The sequence below is a fragment of the Nuphar pumila genome, chromosome 2, assembly GCF_984573655.1.
Source record: "Nuphar pumila chromosome 2, dmNupPumi1.hap1.1, whole genome shotgun sequence".
Lineage (NCBI taxonomy): Eukaryota > Viridiplantae > Streptophyta > Magnoliopsida > Nymphaeales > Nymphaeaceae > Nuphar > Nuphar pumila.
This window is the reverse complement of record NC_143250.1, coordinates 16,426,582-16,439,787: the sequence shown is the minus strand read 5'-3', so window position 1 is coordinate 16,439,787 and position 13,206 is coordinate 16,426,582. Positions and strand designations below refer to the sequence as shown.

Below are 13,206 nucleotides of genomic sequence, written 5' to 3'. Positions count from 1 at the left end.
CATGGATATTCTGGTGGATTAGTAATTTGAAATCTCCATTTGCATTGTCAATTTGACTCGGCTCATTTCAATCGCCACATTTTCGAACTTCTCTGGACATCCGGGAATTGTACTCTTAACAACTTATGGCCAAAGGGACACGTGTCAAAACCCCATTTACTCTAGGGAGCGAGATGAGGCCAACCTTTTAAGTTTTCTTTATATAAGTGGTACCTTCACTCCCAAAGTAAATCTCACAGTAAGAAAGAGGGAAAGAAGATATCAAATTCCAGACAACATGCAGGCTTACAGGCCAACGTCAGAAGGCACAAGGTCTCATCAAGAGCAACCTCCCGCAGATCAACCACAACAACATACAGCAAAGGTCGTCCTTTTCCGTAGTTTAATCTCTAACTCATTTCCCTATTTGTCACTTTCTTCTTTCACCGTCTTTTTTGTTGCTTGCAGTATTGCTTGTTGCATGTGTTCTGTTTGATCTTTTTTTTTTTTTTTTGATTGATAGCTGCCTGATCATATCAGCCATGATGAGCTGTGTGATTCAATGCACGCACAAATGAGGGCCCCAGATGTCCTCAAACAGGACGCACATCTTGGCACTGGCAGAAGATCAGAGCAAAACCAAGGCCAACCCAAGTGAGATTAATCCTCCATCTATGTCACATGGACACGGAAACGAAGTTTTCAATAAGACTAGCATACAGGGTGATTTAGATAGAGAGCCAAGAGCGTCCATGTGACGTAATTCTTTTCTTATCACAGTTGCTATTGTGAGTGCAAAACTATGGCTTGAGAAATTTGTTGGTAGCGTTTTATTCTCATTATTTGATGAAATAATTGTGGGCAGCTTTGCCTGCCACTGTAGCTGACAGTCACTATTATATAGTTGAGGATATAATAAATGATAGTTTGCTGGCATTCGCCTATAAGGCTATGACTAGGCCGGGTCCTGCAACCCAATTTGCACACAGTTTTTCTCTTTTTTCTAATTTATGTGACTCTCAAAGAAAGCAACATACGTAACCCGATTGCAACTTGGGTCTACGATGGATGTTAGCCATGAACTTTGGTGTCAAGTGGATCAAGAGGCGCCAAGTTGAGGAAAAAACCAACCTGCTCAGTATGTCTGTCGGGTTTAATAAAGGAGCACCAAAGCAATGTTATCCAAAACAAAAAAAGATTATAATTGTAGACATTATATATAATAGTTGATATCTAAAACATCAATTTGTAGCTTGTAATTTGAAGAAAATAGATAAAATAGTTGACACTCGTCGACATGAAGATTTGTAAGAGAGACAGAGAGTATCGTTCTTGTGCATAAGGTTCGTAAAAATGAAACCATGTGGCACCTTATTGAATATTTTATGACCACTCATTTACGTGTTCAAGTTCCCCTTCATGTTAATAAGAACTGGTTTAAGAGCAGGGTTCACAAATTTTACCTTATATTAGAGAGCATAATGCATATCTAATAAGGTGTGCGTGGCCCCACTTTCACATATCTCAAGCGAGATACACGGTGGGGATTGAATATTACCAATGATTGATCACATACAATTAATATGACTAACTGCTCTCTTCTATGCGTGCGGGCACCCATGTGAGATGGTTCCATGTCATAATACTCTTCCTCGCCATCTGCATGTGTGCGTGCCATGACCAATCATAAGATAAATCTAGCTAGTGGACGTTATTAATAGAATCATGCAATAATCAGCAACCGGCTAATTTTTTAAAAGATAACCAAGAAAAGTTGTCTACTTCGGGACAAGGGGGAACACCAAATTTCCACCGAACTAGTTCTCAAAATCCAGCATACAGAAGCCAAAAAAAAAATAAAGAATAGGCTTAGAAGGAGAATCAGAACCTGAATAGTAGCCATGTTCAAAATGGACCCAGCCCTGACATCAACAACCTTTAGTAAAACTACAAAAAATATTAAAAAGGAGGGTCTGAATTTGCAGCATCCCACATGAATGTCATCTGCACTCATATGCTTGGATTTCCTGTAGACCTCTCTCTCTCTCTCTCTCTCTCTCTCTCTCTCTCTCTCTCTCTCTCTCTCTCTCTCTCTCTCTCTTGACCGTCAAAGCCATCAACTGCCCTGCCAAATAATTCTAAGGTCGAGCAGACGATCCATATGATGCCTATCACTATCAGGATAAAGGGGAAAGAATATGACACATAGCCAATTCTCTTGGTGGGGGCTTCAAGCTTGTCTTTCTTTCCATTTATGGAAGAGGACATTACAAGGAAAAGACAAACATGTCCTTGAATGGAATAAACAAGGGCTTGATTGAGTTCATGAGTGGTTGGAACGGTAGTGGCTTATCTAAAAATACTCACAAGTACTGCTTAAATTCAGTCATGATTGACCCACGAGGCATCCATGTGAAATTCAGAATCGAGACTGTCTATGCTGGTTTTCATGCATGGGCTAGCTACTACTGCTTAAATTCATTGGAAATGATGGATGCCATTCGTGCTGTTCGTCCTGCACGCTAAACCTTTTACCTTCATGCGGCATCGCACTGTCAGGGTTCTGCTTATTGAGAAAATTTCTTCACTGTTGCCTTTTTTAGGGGTTTGAGCCGCGTGTTTTTCTGTTATATATGATCATTCTCTTGAATCAGCTAAGCTATCAGTTATTGCCTTAATAAGCATATTACCCGGTAAAACATAGGTTGAAATTATTAAATAAACAACTATTTATATTGACTCTACCACCAAAAAGTTCTGTTTCACTTAATCTATCTTTCATGAGTTTCTCATTCCATTGTTGCATCAAATTTTTTTCATATGTTTCTACTGTCCGATGGTACTTTTTTGGATGTCAAAAACATTGAAAGCCTTAAAAAAAAATTTAAAGCTTTTTTTTGTTCCAAATGTTAGTCATCCCAAAACTAAATTTAAATCTTTTTTTCATTTCTCAAATATTGGATTATGGGTGTTAGACTTCCTTCTCATATCTAAGGCTTGTTTGGGCGCAAAACCTTCAATCAAGAAAGCTGATTGGCTCTTTAGCATAAAAGATTAGGTCACTCACAAAATTCTCTCTTTTCATTTTTTGAAAAAAACACTGTAAGCAAAAAATGTTTGTACTTAATGATTTTACATTTGATAAAATGAAAATAATTTCTTTTGAAACTAAAAATTTTCATCAAAAGAACCTTTTGAATTGATGCATTCCGATGTATAGCGAGCTGCTCTGATTATGTCAAAAAGGAGGGGTTCTCTTATTATGGTACTTTGTAAATCATTATAGTAGGCATACTTTGTTTTTATTTCCTTAGATTCAAATACTAAGTTTTCACATGTTTTAAAGAGTTCTATAGTCTAGTTAAAAACCAATTCAAAACTAACATTACATGTCATCCTCCCGCTTAAGGAATTTTTTGTCTCTTTCTGAGCATGACACTGATTTTAGAAGACAGTAATTTAGAAAATGTTTGCTTCGCCTTTCCTCACATGCATCAAATTCACACGTAAATCCGTTCAGACTCTTCAGTCTGTGAATAGGATTTACATTCTTTTATTATGTGCAAATCTCATTCAAAGCGTGTTTAAATCGCATGGCCATGTATCTTTCAGATGTTGCATAAATTCTATTCAAATGTGAAAGTGAATCCAAATCACTTCATAGAGGGTCCAAACACGCATGCCCTTACATGAAAGAGAGAGGACAATTGAAAACTTAATTCAGAGTCAGATTCTTATAGCATAAAGGAATCTTGTAAAGTGTTGGAAAAAATATGATCACTTTTAGTAAGTAGCACCAGTACAACATTCATGAACACATCACAAGGATTCCTTCTCATCCTTTGCAGTAGAAAAGGCTCAACATTGTGGTTTGTAGAGTTGCATGCACTATATTTCTGAAAAAGGAGACAGGTACATATGGCTTGTCCTCTGACCAAATGTTCCTAAATGAATAGTCCCTTTTTGGTTATAAGTTACACAGCATTTACGTGATAACTGCTTTACCATTTTCCTTTCAACTTGTCTTTCTGACACATCCTAATCCCGGGGCTCACACTGTCTATTTAGGTATCAACCAAAGCAACAAGTGGCCGATCAATGGATTGACTCGATTAAAAGGACAAGGTTGATGATGGCGGGACCCTCTCTCAGCAATGTATCTTGTATCTAATCACAGCCAAACCATATGATCCCACTGGCCTAGAATCATAAAGTAGAACCCAAAATTTAGTATTTTTTCACTTAATACTAACTCATACGAGATCCTAAATTACGACTTCTGCATAGGGACATTCACAGCGTAAAGGTGAAAAATTGAACAGTACTATGAACTACTAACATTTTGGACTAACCTGTGCATAACGTCAGAACACCATAAGCTTTTCCCCAGAAACAATGGAAAGGCAAAATATTTAATCACACAATTTTTTATACATTTCTGAAGTGCTGAAATAATGCTTGTTGCTTCGAGAATTACACAGTGAATTAGACATTTGCAGAACAGAACAGAAGCAAGAGGTGAAGGCAAGATTACACCAATTTATTATCTTATGAACCAGCCATGGTCAGTTACAATTCCTTTGGCTCAACAAGCCCAGTGGGTTGCTTCTAAACTATAACTGGCTCAACATCCAATACAACATAACATATGTCAAGAGTACGATAAATACAATCACAATAACAGCTCAAATTCTACTTAAAATAATTTAGTGGATGCTCTCGGCTGATGTGTACAAATTACCAGCTCGATCACATCAGTATAGACTATTTCTTTAGTTGAGCTGTCAGTGGTCATGAGCTGTTCTGTACTCCAGGTTCTCCAGTGGCTCTGACACTTTTGTTGCACATGAAGATACAACAAAAATATCAAAGAGGTACACAAATTTCATCGACCAATTGTTCAATCTGTTAAATGAGAGATTGTCAAGCAAGAACATACCATTGTCATAATAAAACAATTCTCTCACAGCATAAAATACACATTGTATCAGTATGATCCGTCTCAAAGATTGATTCTGGTTAAAAAAAAGAGAGATTAGAATGCAATCATTCACGTGATGCATCATAACCACCCTTATTAATTAAGAGCTATTCAGGTTTTAACATGTAAAGACAGGGTCTTAGATAAATTTGTACAGTAAATTTTACTATATTGTAACTGTTTGTGATGAAAACCATGGAGTGATGCAAAATACAGTCGTTCTGGTTCAGGAAAGATAGAGTGCATCACATATACTTCATGCCAACAGTAGAAGGATGGTTTTAAGAATAAAAGGAAAAAGGATTTTCAGCAGCTTCCATTTCATGAGTCCAAGAATTCTTGCACCCTTTTTCAAATCAATCGTGAGTAATGGATATCAATATTACCTGATTTGCAAAATTGGGGATTTTCACGTCGGACTCCTACATCACGAATGACACTGCTACCACCAGGAGTTTCAAGGATTCTCGGACTCTGCTGCATCATCTTTTGGTCACAAAAGGACAATGAGCTAAAACAAGTGTTGGCTTTCTGCTATTCAATAATACTGAACAGAAGATCACAACAACCAACCTGTGATGCTATATGCATCTGTTGAAGGCTGAGCTGGCGTGCATAATATTCATGGAAATTCATATCATGAACTTGCATAGGATTTACAGATGAAGAACACTGTGGAAATTGATTTGAACCAGGGAGAGGGTTTCTAGATTGGCCCACCAGTGGAACCTCAGGCAATTGCATGGAACCATGTAATGGTGGTAGAGGTGCATGAGCCATAGTCAATGGTGATAAATAAGGTTGGAAACCAGGAAACATAAGCGGTGCCATTCCTCCACCCATCCACATTATCTGCAAAACTCAGAAAACAGTTAAAACACTAATCCAAACGTGAGGAAAAGCAATTATAAAACAGGAATTGGATATATAATCACATGCCTGCACTTGCAATTGAAGAGATTTCAAGTACTCGATCGCCTCATCCAACATTGAAGCCTTGTCCGACTGAATAATAAGAATTGACAAAACACTCTTGGGAATTAACAATCCAAAAAAATGGTTGCAAATTTTAATCAGGGGTATGCATTAAAAGAAAAAGAGTACAAAATAATGTTATTTAGATAATCATTAGAATTAGAGGTATCGATCACATTAGTGTGCTCCAATATTAGAACACAACTACCAAAAGAATTTCGATAGCTTCAATCATATGGAGTATCCAGAAATTTCCATTAGCTGGAAAAAGGTAAAGAGAAAAAGAAAGTTCACCTTGTTACAATGAGGTATAAGCTCTTGCAGTGCTTTCATCTTCTCATTGATCCTATCCCTACGTCTCTGTGTTGGATAAAAACATACGGGAGTTAAGGTATTTTAGTTGCAAGATTGAGATAGCATTACTACTGCTTACCCTTTCTGAAAGATTATGGACTTCAGCAGCTCGGCTTCTGCGAGATGATGAAGATTTTGGGGCTGGCTTTTTAGCTTCAATAGATTCATATTCAACACCCTGCATGGTTATTCAATAACTTATCATTTGGTTCCAGGAAAGAAAATCCATCCACGTAAACCAATAGTTGCAGACAAACATTTACTTTCAATTTCCCTACAAATTTTCCTTTTAAGAAGGATTAAGAAAAAGATTGAGAAAAGGTAGCCTTTATTCTTCATCCAAAGACTTCTCAATTTAAACAATAAAGACACCGATGTGGATAACTAGAGAAACTTGAATAAATCGTAATCAATTATATGATCCTTTTCACTAAGAAAATGGGTTAGTAGGCGATTGATAAAGGTACGAATAGCAAGCTAAACTGTAACTAGAACTTTCATATCATTACTCATGTAAAGGTCTCTATGAGGCTGCATAGATATCCTAGTTTTTCTTTCACAAAATCAGCATTACTTGTATCAGCCAAAAAATAATTTACTGATTAAGGGTATATTTATAAGAGAAAGTCAAGTCCATTTTCATAGTTTTTGCTAAAAAAAGAATGAATCACCATGCACAATAAGAAAAAGACTGCTGAGTGCAAACCTATACAAGGAAAATAAAATAAACCACAAGGAAACAGTATGTGTGTGTGTGTGTGTGTTTCAGATAATCAAGCTGGGGTCAGGCAGACCCCTACCAGGACAGTCATAGTGAATATTTGTTAGACTAACTTGCATGGAAATCCTGTCACTGACCTCGCCTTGGCAATCAGATTCTTCAACATCCCTGCTCTTTCTTTTCTGGCTATTCTTGCTAGCAGTTTGCTTCGCAAACTTCTCAGCAGTGCTACCAGATGCATCTGAACATGAAGCTTGTTCTAGCATGTCACCAACACCTTGTCCTTTCTGACCTGTGGTTAATAGCCCTTGTGAAGGACCACTTTCCACAGGTAAAACATTATTACTATATTTATTAGAGACCAAGGATGGATCGAACTGCATCTGATTCTGATGTATTTCATAACAATTTGGCCCAATTGCAGCAGATGATGGTTCACCTAGAGATTTTCTGACTGGATTCTTTGACTTGTCTCCGAGCATTTCACCAATTGGGTTCATGTTAGCCATAGAAGTCATTGGGGACCGAGAAAAATGTGAGAAGTTCATCACCTTGGCAGCATCCTGATGCAATGTTGATGGCTTTGAGTCGGCAGTGACTTGCCCTTTAGGGGGCAGAGTCAGTGGTGCAGCTTGGTTTCCAACTGGCTCACCCAAAAAACCCGACGAGGATGATGGTTGACAAACAAACTTTGATCTGCCTATGTTGTTCTTGGACAGGTTACCAGCGTTGCACTCTTGACCCTTGGTTAAAGCATCAGAAACACATTGTTTTACTGCCTTCTCCCGTTCCGGGAGCTCCTTGCTTGGTCTGTCAACCTCAACTACATCTGTGGTTGGTATTTCATCAAAAATATTTGAGCACAGTTCTTCAAATGGATCATCAAGAGGGCAGTGCAGCCATGGTGCAGTTTCATCCCCTTGAGCCAAAGATTGATGGGTCCATCCAATTTCGTTCTTCTCCAGAGTCATGCAGTCGTTCTTAGCAGGTTGTTCAAATCTCATATTAGGCTTTGATCCGTTACAACGATCCAATTGATTCTTGTGATTTTGGGCTTGCAAAACAACTTGACCATTTTGCCACAGCAATTCCACAAGCTCATGGTTTTCTTGTCTATCACGCAAAGTAAAGACAACCGTGAATATGCGAACAGAACTTGTTAAGATATATCCTAAATTTGAAAGGCAAAACTGGATAAAAAGAAAGCTGCAAAAGAAACTAAACTTTGAAGACAGAACAAGGAAAAGAAAGGGAGCAACATCGAGTTGGTTCTTACCCCATGCTTTTATTTTGATGACCAGAAACTCGTTCAATCTTTGAGGGTTGAAGAAAAGTTGGAAAAGATTTTGTTGTCTCCTCAATAAACCAATCCGGAACACATCTATTCATCGCTTCAGAACAGATCCCTTCTCACTCAGATGGGACTGTGGAAGTACTTTGCTTTTTAAGTAGATTAATTGAATTTCAAAATCCTAAACAACAGAAGAGTTATTAAAACAGGGACAGGTAATCAAACGAGAAGCCACCAACATGAAAATTACAAAAGAAGCAATATCATAGACAAATAAATTTCAAAATTTTAACTATTTTGAGGAAGAAAAGAAATTGAAAAAAGAAGAGCTGCAACCAGCCCTCGGACCACCAACAAGATGTCAAATGGCACAAGAAAATCCAGAAAACATCCAATGAAAGAAGAAAAAAGAATTAAATAAATAAAGAATAAACTTAATTCTAGAAACCCATTTTTAGTAGCAGAAAAAGACCATATATCAAGGAGAAACTCGTAGAAATGTCTCGGAATAAATCAACCCGCTATGGTTGCTCAATTAACAGCACATCTCACCAAATTCCACAAAAAATAAATAATTACTCATTCCCCTGAGAAAAAGCATTAAACAATACAAAATTCAAAACCGAAGATGATAAATCAGACCTACAAAAAAAGAAGGAAAAGAAGCAAAACACTGATGAACTAACGATTGAAGACTCAACACTTTGCCACAACCTAGCACAGAAAAAAAAATCACAAACCCATCCATTTTCTAGACCATACTATGCCAAACAGTAAAACACCCGCAACCAACTTCATGTAAACAAAGAAGAAGAAGAAAACCATGAACCAACCATAAGAACAAACACTGTCAATGCATAGTTCTCAGGACACCATAAAAAACTTGTGAAATACAGTAAGCCCCAATTAAATAGAAGGAGAGGTACCCACCTGGTTCAGTGACGTCCTCCTTCACTGTTCGGTCTCAAGGAAATTTTTTGTAGAGTACATCAATCATGGTTTGCTACTCAACCCGCACGGCCACGAACTCTTTTAAGAGAACAGAGAAGGAACATGACACACACTGTAGACTTTCACCCCATTTAACAAGAGTTTGTTAACCATGGTTAAAGCCTGACCCACATCCACTGAAATTTATATATTCTCAATTAATGTGGATGAAGGATAACATAAGAAGTGGAATTTCTATTTAAGGATTGAAAATATCCTATATATCAAAAAGCCGAAAAGATAGAGAAGAATTAACTTGGATAGGTGAATTTGTTAAATGGCTAAATTACTTCTAGTTTTCGGAGTATGGTTCAAGTTTTGCACCAAGCTCACAAATACTCATACCAGGTTGGGTGGGTCAGCTTAAGGGTTTCAAGTTAAAGGAGGTTATGAGTTCGATATTTGAGGTACGTGTCCTTTTGCTGAATGGCCTAAACCTAGGGGTGGCAAAATCTGACACGACCCGCCAACCCACTTCTTAGCCGGTTTCATGTCGTAAACAGGTCGACCTGCTTAACCCGTTTATTAAACGGGTCGGGTTCGTGTTAGGGGTATGCCAACCCGGCTGACACGTTTAATAAACGGGTTAGGCCTCAAGAGGGATAACACAGTGAACCATGGGAAGTATGAGGCATGGAAGGAGGACGATGTGTCGCCTTGCCATTGGCAGGGAGTCACGTGCTCAGGGGGACGTGTGATTGGGATCGACCTCTCCTACTCCACGTCTCAGGGCGAGCTCTACCCGCGCTTCTCCTCGCTCACCGTGCTCGACTCCTTCAACCTCTCCAGCAACGCCCTCAGTGGACGAATTTCAGCCGATCTCGGCCAGTACGCCGCCCTCCGCTACCTGAACCTCTCCTACAACATCCTCGAGGGAGAGCTCCACGTCTCCGGGCTGGTGAACCTCAAGACACTCGACGTCTCGGTGAACCGGCTCAGAGGGGGGATCAAGTCGAGCTTTTCGCCCACCTGTGGCAGCCTCGTCACCGTCGACCTCTCTTCCAACCACTTCTCCGGCGATATACTCGGCTGCTTCGACGGGTGTGTCGGGCATCGGTCCCTCGACCTCAGCACGAACAGGTTCACCGAGCAGTTGTGGCAGGAGAACAACGTTTTCGACAAGTTATCGTTGGAGATATTCGCCGGCGGGTGCGGGCTAACTATGTTGGATATATCGGAGAACTCGATCGTGGGTACGATCCCGCCAGAGATCGCGAGGTGTCGTGGCTTGGAACTTGTGGACCTGTGGGGCAACAAACTCTCCGATAGGATTTCGACGAAGATCGAAACTCTGAGGGATCTCAAAGTGCTCATCCTGGGCAACAACAGCTTCCTCCCTGAGATCCCTTCGACCCTGTCAAACTGCTCCAAGTTGACTTTCCTCGACCTCAGCAGGAATAGTTTTATCAGAGACATCCAGAAGACGATCGGCGACTACAATCTCCTTAATTACTCGGAGGAGTTGCGGGAGGATCTGGGACAGCCTTGTTAAAGTCCAGGCCTTCTTCCCGATCTGCGTGAGGAACAACACCAGCGTCGCCAGAAAGATAACCCGACCTGCCAACCCTCCCGCTAACCTGCCAACCCGTTTACCTTACCCGACCCGTTTATTAAACGGGTTAACCGTGTCGTGTCGGGTTACCCGTTTAATAAATGGGTCGGGTTCGTGTTTGCCACAGCCGACCCGTTTAATAAACGGGTCAGGTTCGTGTTGAGGTATGCTGACCCCCCAACCCGACCCGATTGCCACCCCTATCTAAACCAAATGAAAAACTATCTTTGGTGAGCATGGGGGAGTACTCGTAGAGTTTAATTCTGCAAACACTAACTCAAGTTCACAGTAAGCACGTCATCTCTGAGTTCGTAACAAGACGTCCAAACCATAGCTGTGGTTTCTTTGTGCTAAATTGAAAACAAAAATGGTTTGCACAAAAATTAGTATAATATTAACGTATAGTGAAACTAACGGCAATGTGATAAGTCAAACTAGTCAAAGTAGGTTGAGCTTTTGAGTTTATAGTTTTGAATCTTTGATCACCCTTGGTAATCTATGATAATTCATCTTTTGTATTGTGGTTTCATTGCTAGAGGATAACATATACTGACCCACGAGTGGACCTAAAGGAGGGGGTTTAGACATGGAATGGGACGAATCTGTCAATTAAACTAATGATTTTATTTTAGTTTAAAGCGTTTTGTGATTGCTATTTTTTGTCCATTTATGAGGTGGAGAACAGGGGAGGCAATGAATTCCCAAGACTCGTCCGGGACAGAATGAAAACCGACAGGCCTACAAAACTGACTCATTTCAATATTTTTGAGTAGGAATGACTGACTGGATAGAAATCAACCTGGCTTGGTTGACCAACAAATATGGCAGGGCTCTTATGAAGCTTTGCAAAGTGGTCCAACCAGTCACTTCATCACATGGAGCATCGCTTATAGGGAAGCACATGGGTTGGATTTGATTGAGGTGTGTAATTCATTGAATCTAATTTGGAATGTGCTGGAACTCAGATTTGTTTTGGTTGGGGACTTCATTGAATCGAACGGAGTATGGCTTATAGGCAGCTTGCTTATGGATTGGGTTTGATGGGCATTATAGTTGAATGTGAACTTTGTAAATTTGCAATATGAATATCATGAGGCATGATCTGTGTCAAAGATCCAAACAGGGGCCAGAACATGTGAACGGCTATTACCTCTTACTAATGCTGATTGGTGGCTGTGGGGATTCACATTACATTTTTTAGTTGCCTCAAGTGAAACCCTCAGTGGCCATAACCAAAAACTGTGTAGAAACTATCCAATATTTTAATTTCTTGATTTGTGATAGATGAGGGCCCTATCACTTGAGCATTCATTACGTTGGAAGTTTTGGCAACTACAGTTTGTCAAATACCCTAGTTCATATATGAGCAGCTCATATTCTGTTCATATATGATGATGATGAAAAGGCCAAACTGATACAGCAGCTTGGTAATTCGTGATATAACAGTCGAAGCGGTGGAAACCTGAAAAAAGGTGATCATTTTTTTCAGACATATTCTTTGTTGCCAAATAAAAAGCTCTTTTTAACCTAGTGGTCCCCAACAGAGAGAGAGAGAGAGAGAGAGAGAGAGAGAGAGAGATTGACAAAAAGCCCAATTGAGTTGTGGACAAGAAATTCTCTTGACAAAGATGCATGTCTTCAAAGTGTAGAGCTACCCATGACCTGCACGCAAGTACTGCTCAAAGTCATACAACTCAAAAGAAAAGGTCTCAGCCTCATAGGCCAAGCTGCTGCTTTGAAAAGACTATCTTAGCTTGGCTTGAGTTCATGCAAATCCTGTCATTTATTTGACAAGTTGTAGGTCTTCAAGAGTTCAATAGTTGGGGTGTGCATCCTTTGCATTAAGAAGAAAGTAGAAGGCTTTAACTGCTTGAGTATAGACCACCCAGCAGAGCATCAATCTTTTCCGAGCCCACAACCTAAACCAGGGTTCTTCCTCGTTAAAAAAAAAAAAAACTTTCTGACCCAACCACTAATATCAAGTTGGGTAGCAATCTGTGCTGCTGCATCTTGACACGTGTCTAGTCTTTCAACATTTTCCGAAAGCATGTAGATTAAGCTTCAGTGCAAATGAAAGTTGGCACACCTAGCTGGTTGTAGAGAACCTCAATATTTCCTGAGTTCATAAAATGAAATCCAGTGTTTGACATAAGTTGACGCGGACTCTGTTCCATGATATTTGAAGGCCCAAGGAACTGCTGTTTTCAGAATGGTTGGAGTTGACATCAAGACTGCTTAAATACATTTTTTAAGCAATTGAAAACATGTCATAAATATCACTGTTATTCGATATCATAATTTTATGACTGATATTTTCAAAGACCAATGCGATACTGAAAACATGCAATGTTTTTTAAAATATT

General features: G+C 39.5%; 1 protein-coding gene and 1 long non-coding RNA gene across 3 annotated transcripts; one reads left to right on the top strand and one right to left on the bottom strand.

Annotated features, from left to right (window-relative positions):
• Window positions 1–308: 308 nt before the first annotated feature.
• LOC149844886 (uncharacterized) lies at window positions 309–914 on the top strand. The gene is made up of 2 exons (XR_016430149.1): window positions 309–364; window positions 503–914. It is a non-coding gene; the product is annotated as an uncharacterized LOC149844886 (long non-coding RNA).
• Window positions 915–4,498: 3,584 nt separating this feature from the next.
• On the bottom strand, window positions 4,499–9,359 carry LOC149844885 (transcription factor PIF4-like). Of its 2 annotated transcripts, none has more exons than XM_089995344.1 (9): window positions 9,232–9,359; window positions 8,287–8,482; window positions 7,148–8,123; window positions 6,369–6,467; window positions 6,230–6,295; window positions 5,900–5,965; window positions 5,534–5,812; window positions 5,347–5,446; window positions 4,499–4,884 (listed from the first exon to the last, which is right to left on the bottom strand). In XM_089995344.1, the coding sequence occupies exons 2-9, from the start codon at window positions 8,397–8,399 to the stop codon at window positions 4,880–4,882; spliced, it is 1,704 nt and encodes a 567-aa protein (XP_089851470.1). In that variant the 5' UTR covers window positions 8,400–8,482; window positions 9,232–9,359; the 3' UTR covers window positions 4,499–4,879. The 2 variants fall into 2 exon arrangements, with proteins under 2 accessions (XP_089851470.1, XP_089851471.1); XM_089995345.1 differs by having other exon boundaries at window positions 5,347–5,434.
• Window positions 9,360–13,206: the final 3,847 nt, after the last annotated feature.

Bases quoted from the DNA above. Each gene is read 5' to 3' on its own strand.
- LOC149844885 (XM_089995344.1), bottom strand. From the start codon at position 8,399: ATGAATAGATGTGTTCCGGATTGGTTTATTGAGGAGACAACAAAATCT. The intron at 6,468-7,147 runs GTCAGTGACAGG...ATAACCATGCAG, and splicing joins AATCTGATTGCCAAGGCGAG to GGTGTTGAATATGAATCTAT. The intron at 6,296-6,368 runs GTAAGCAGTAGT...TATCCAACACAG, and splicing joins TCCATAATCTTTCAGAAAGG to AGACGTAGGGATAGGATCAA.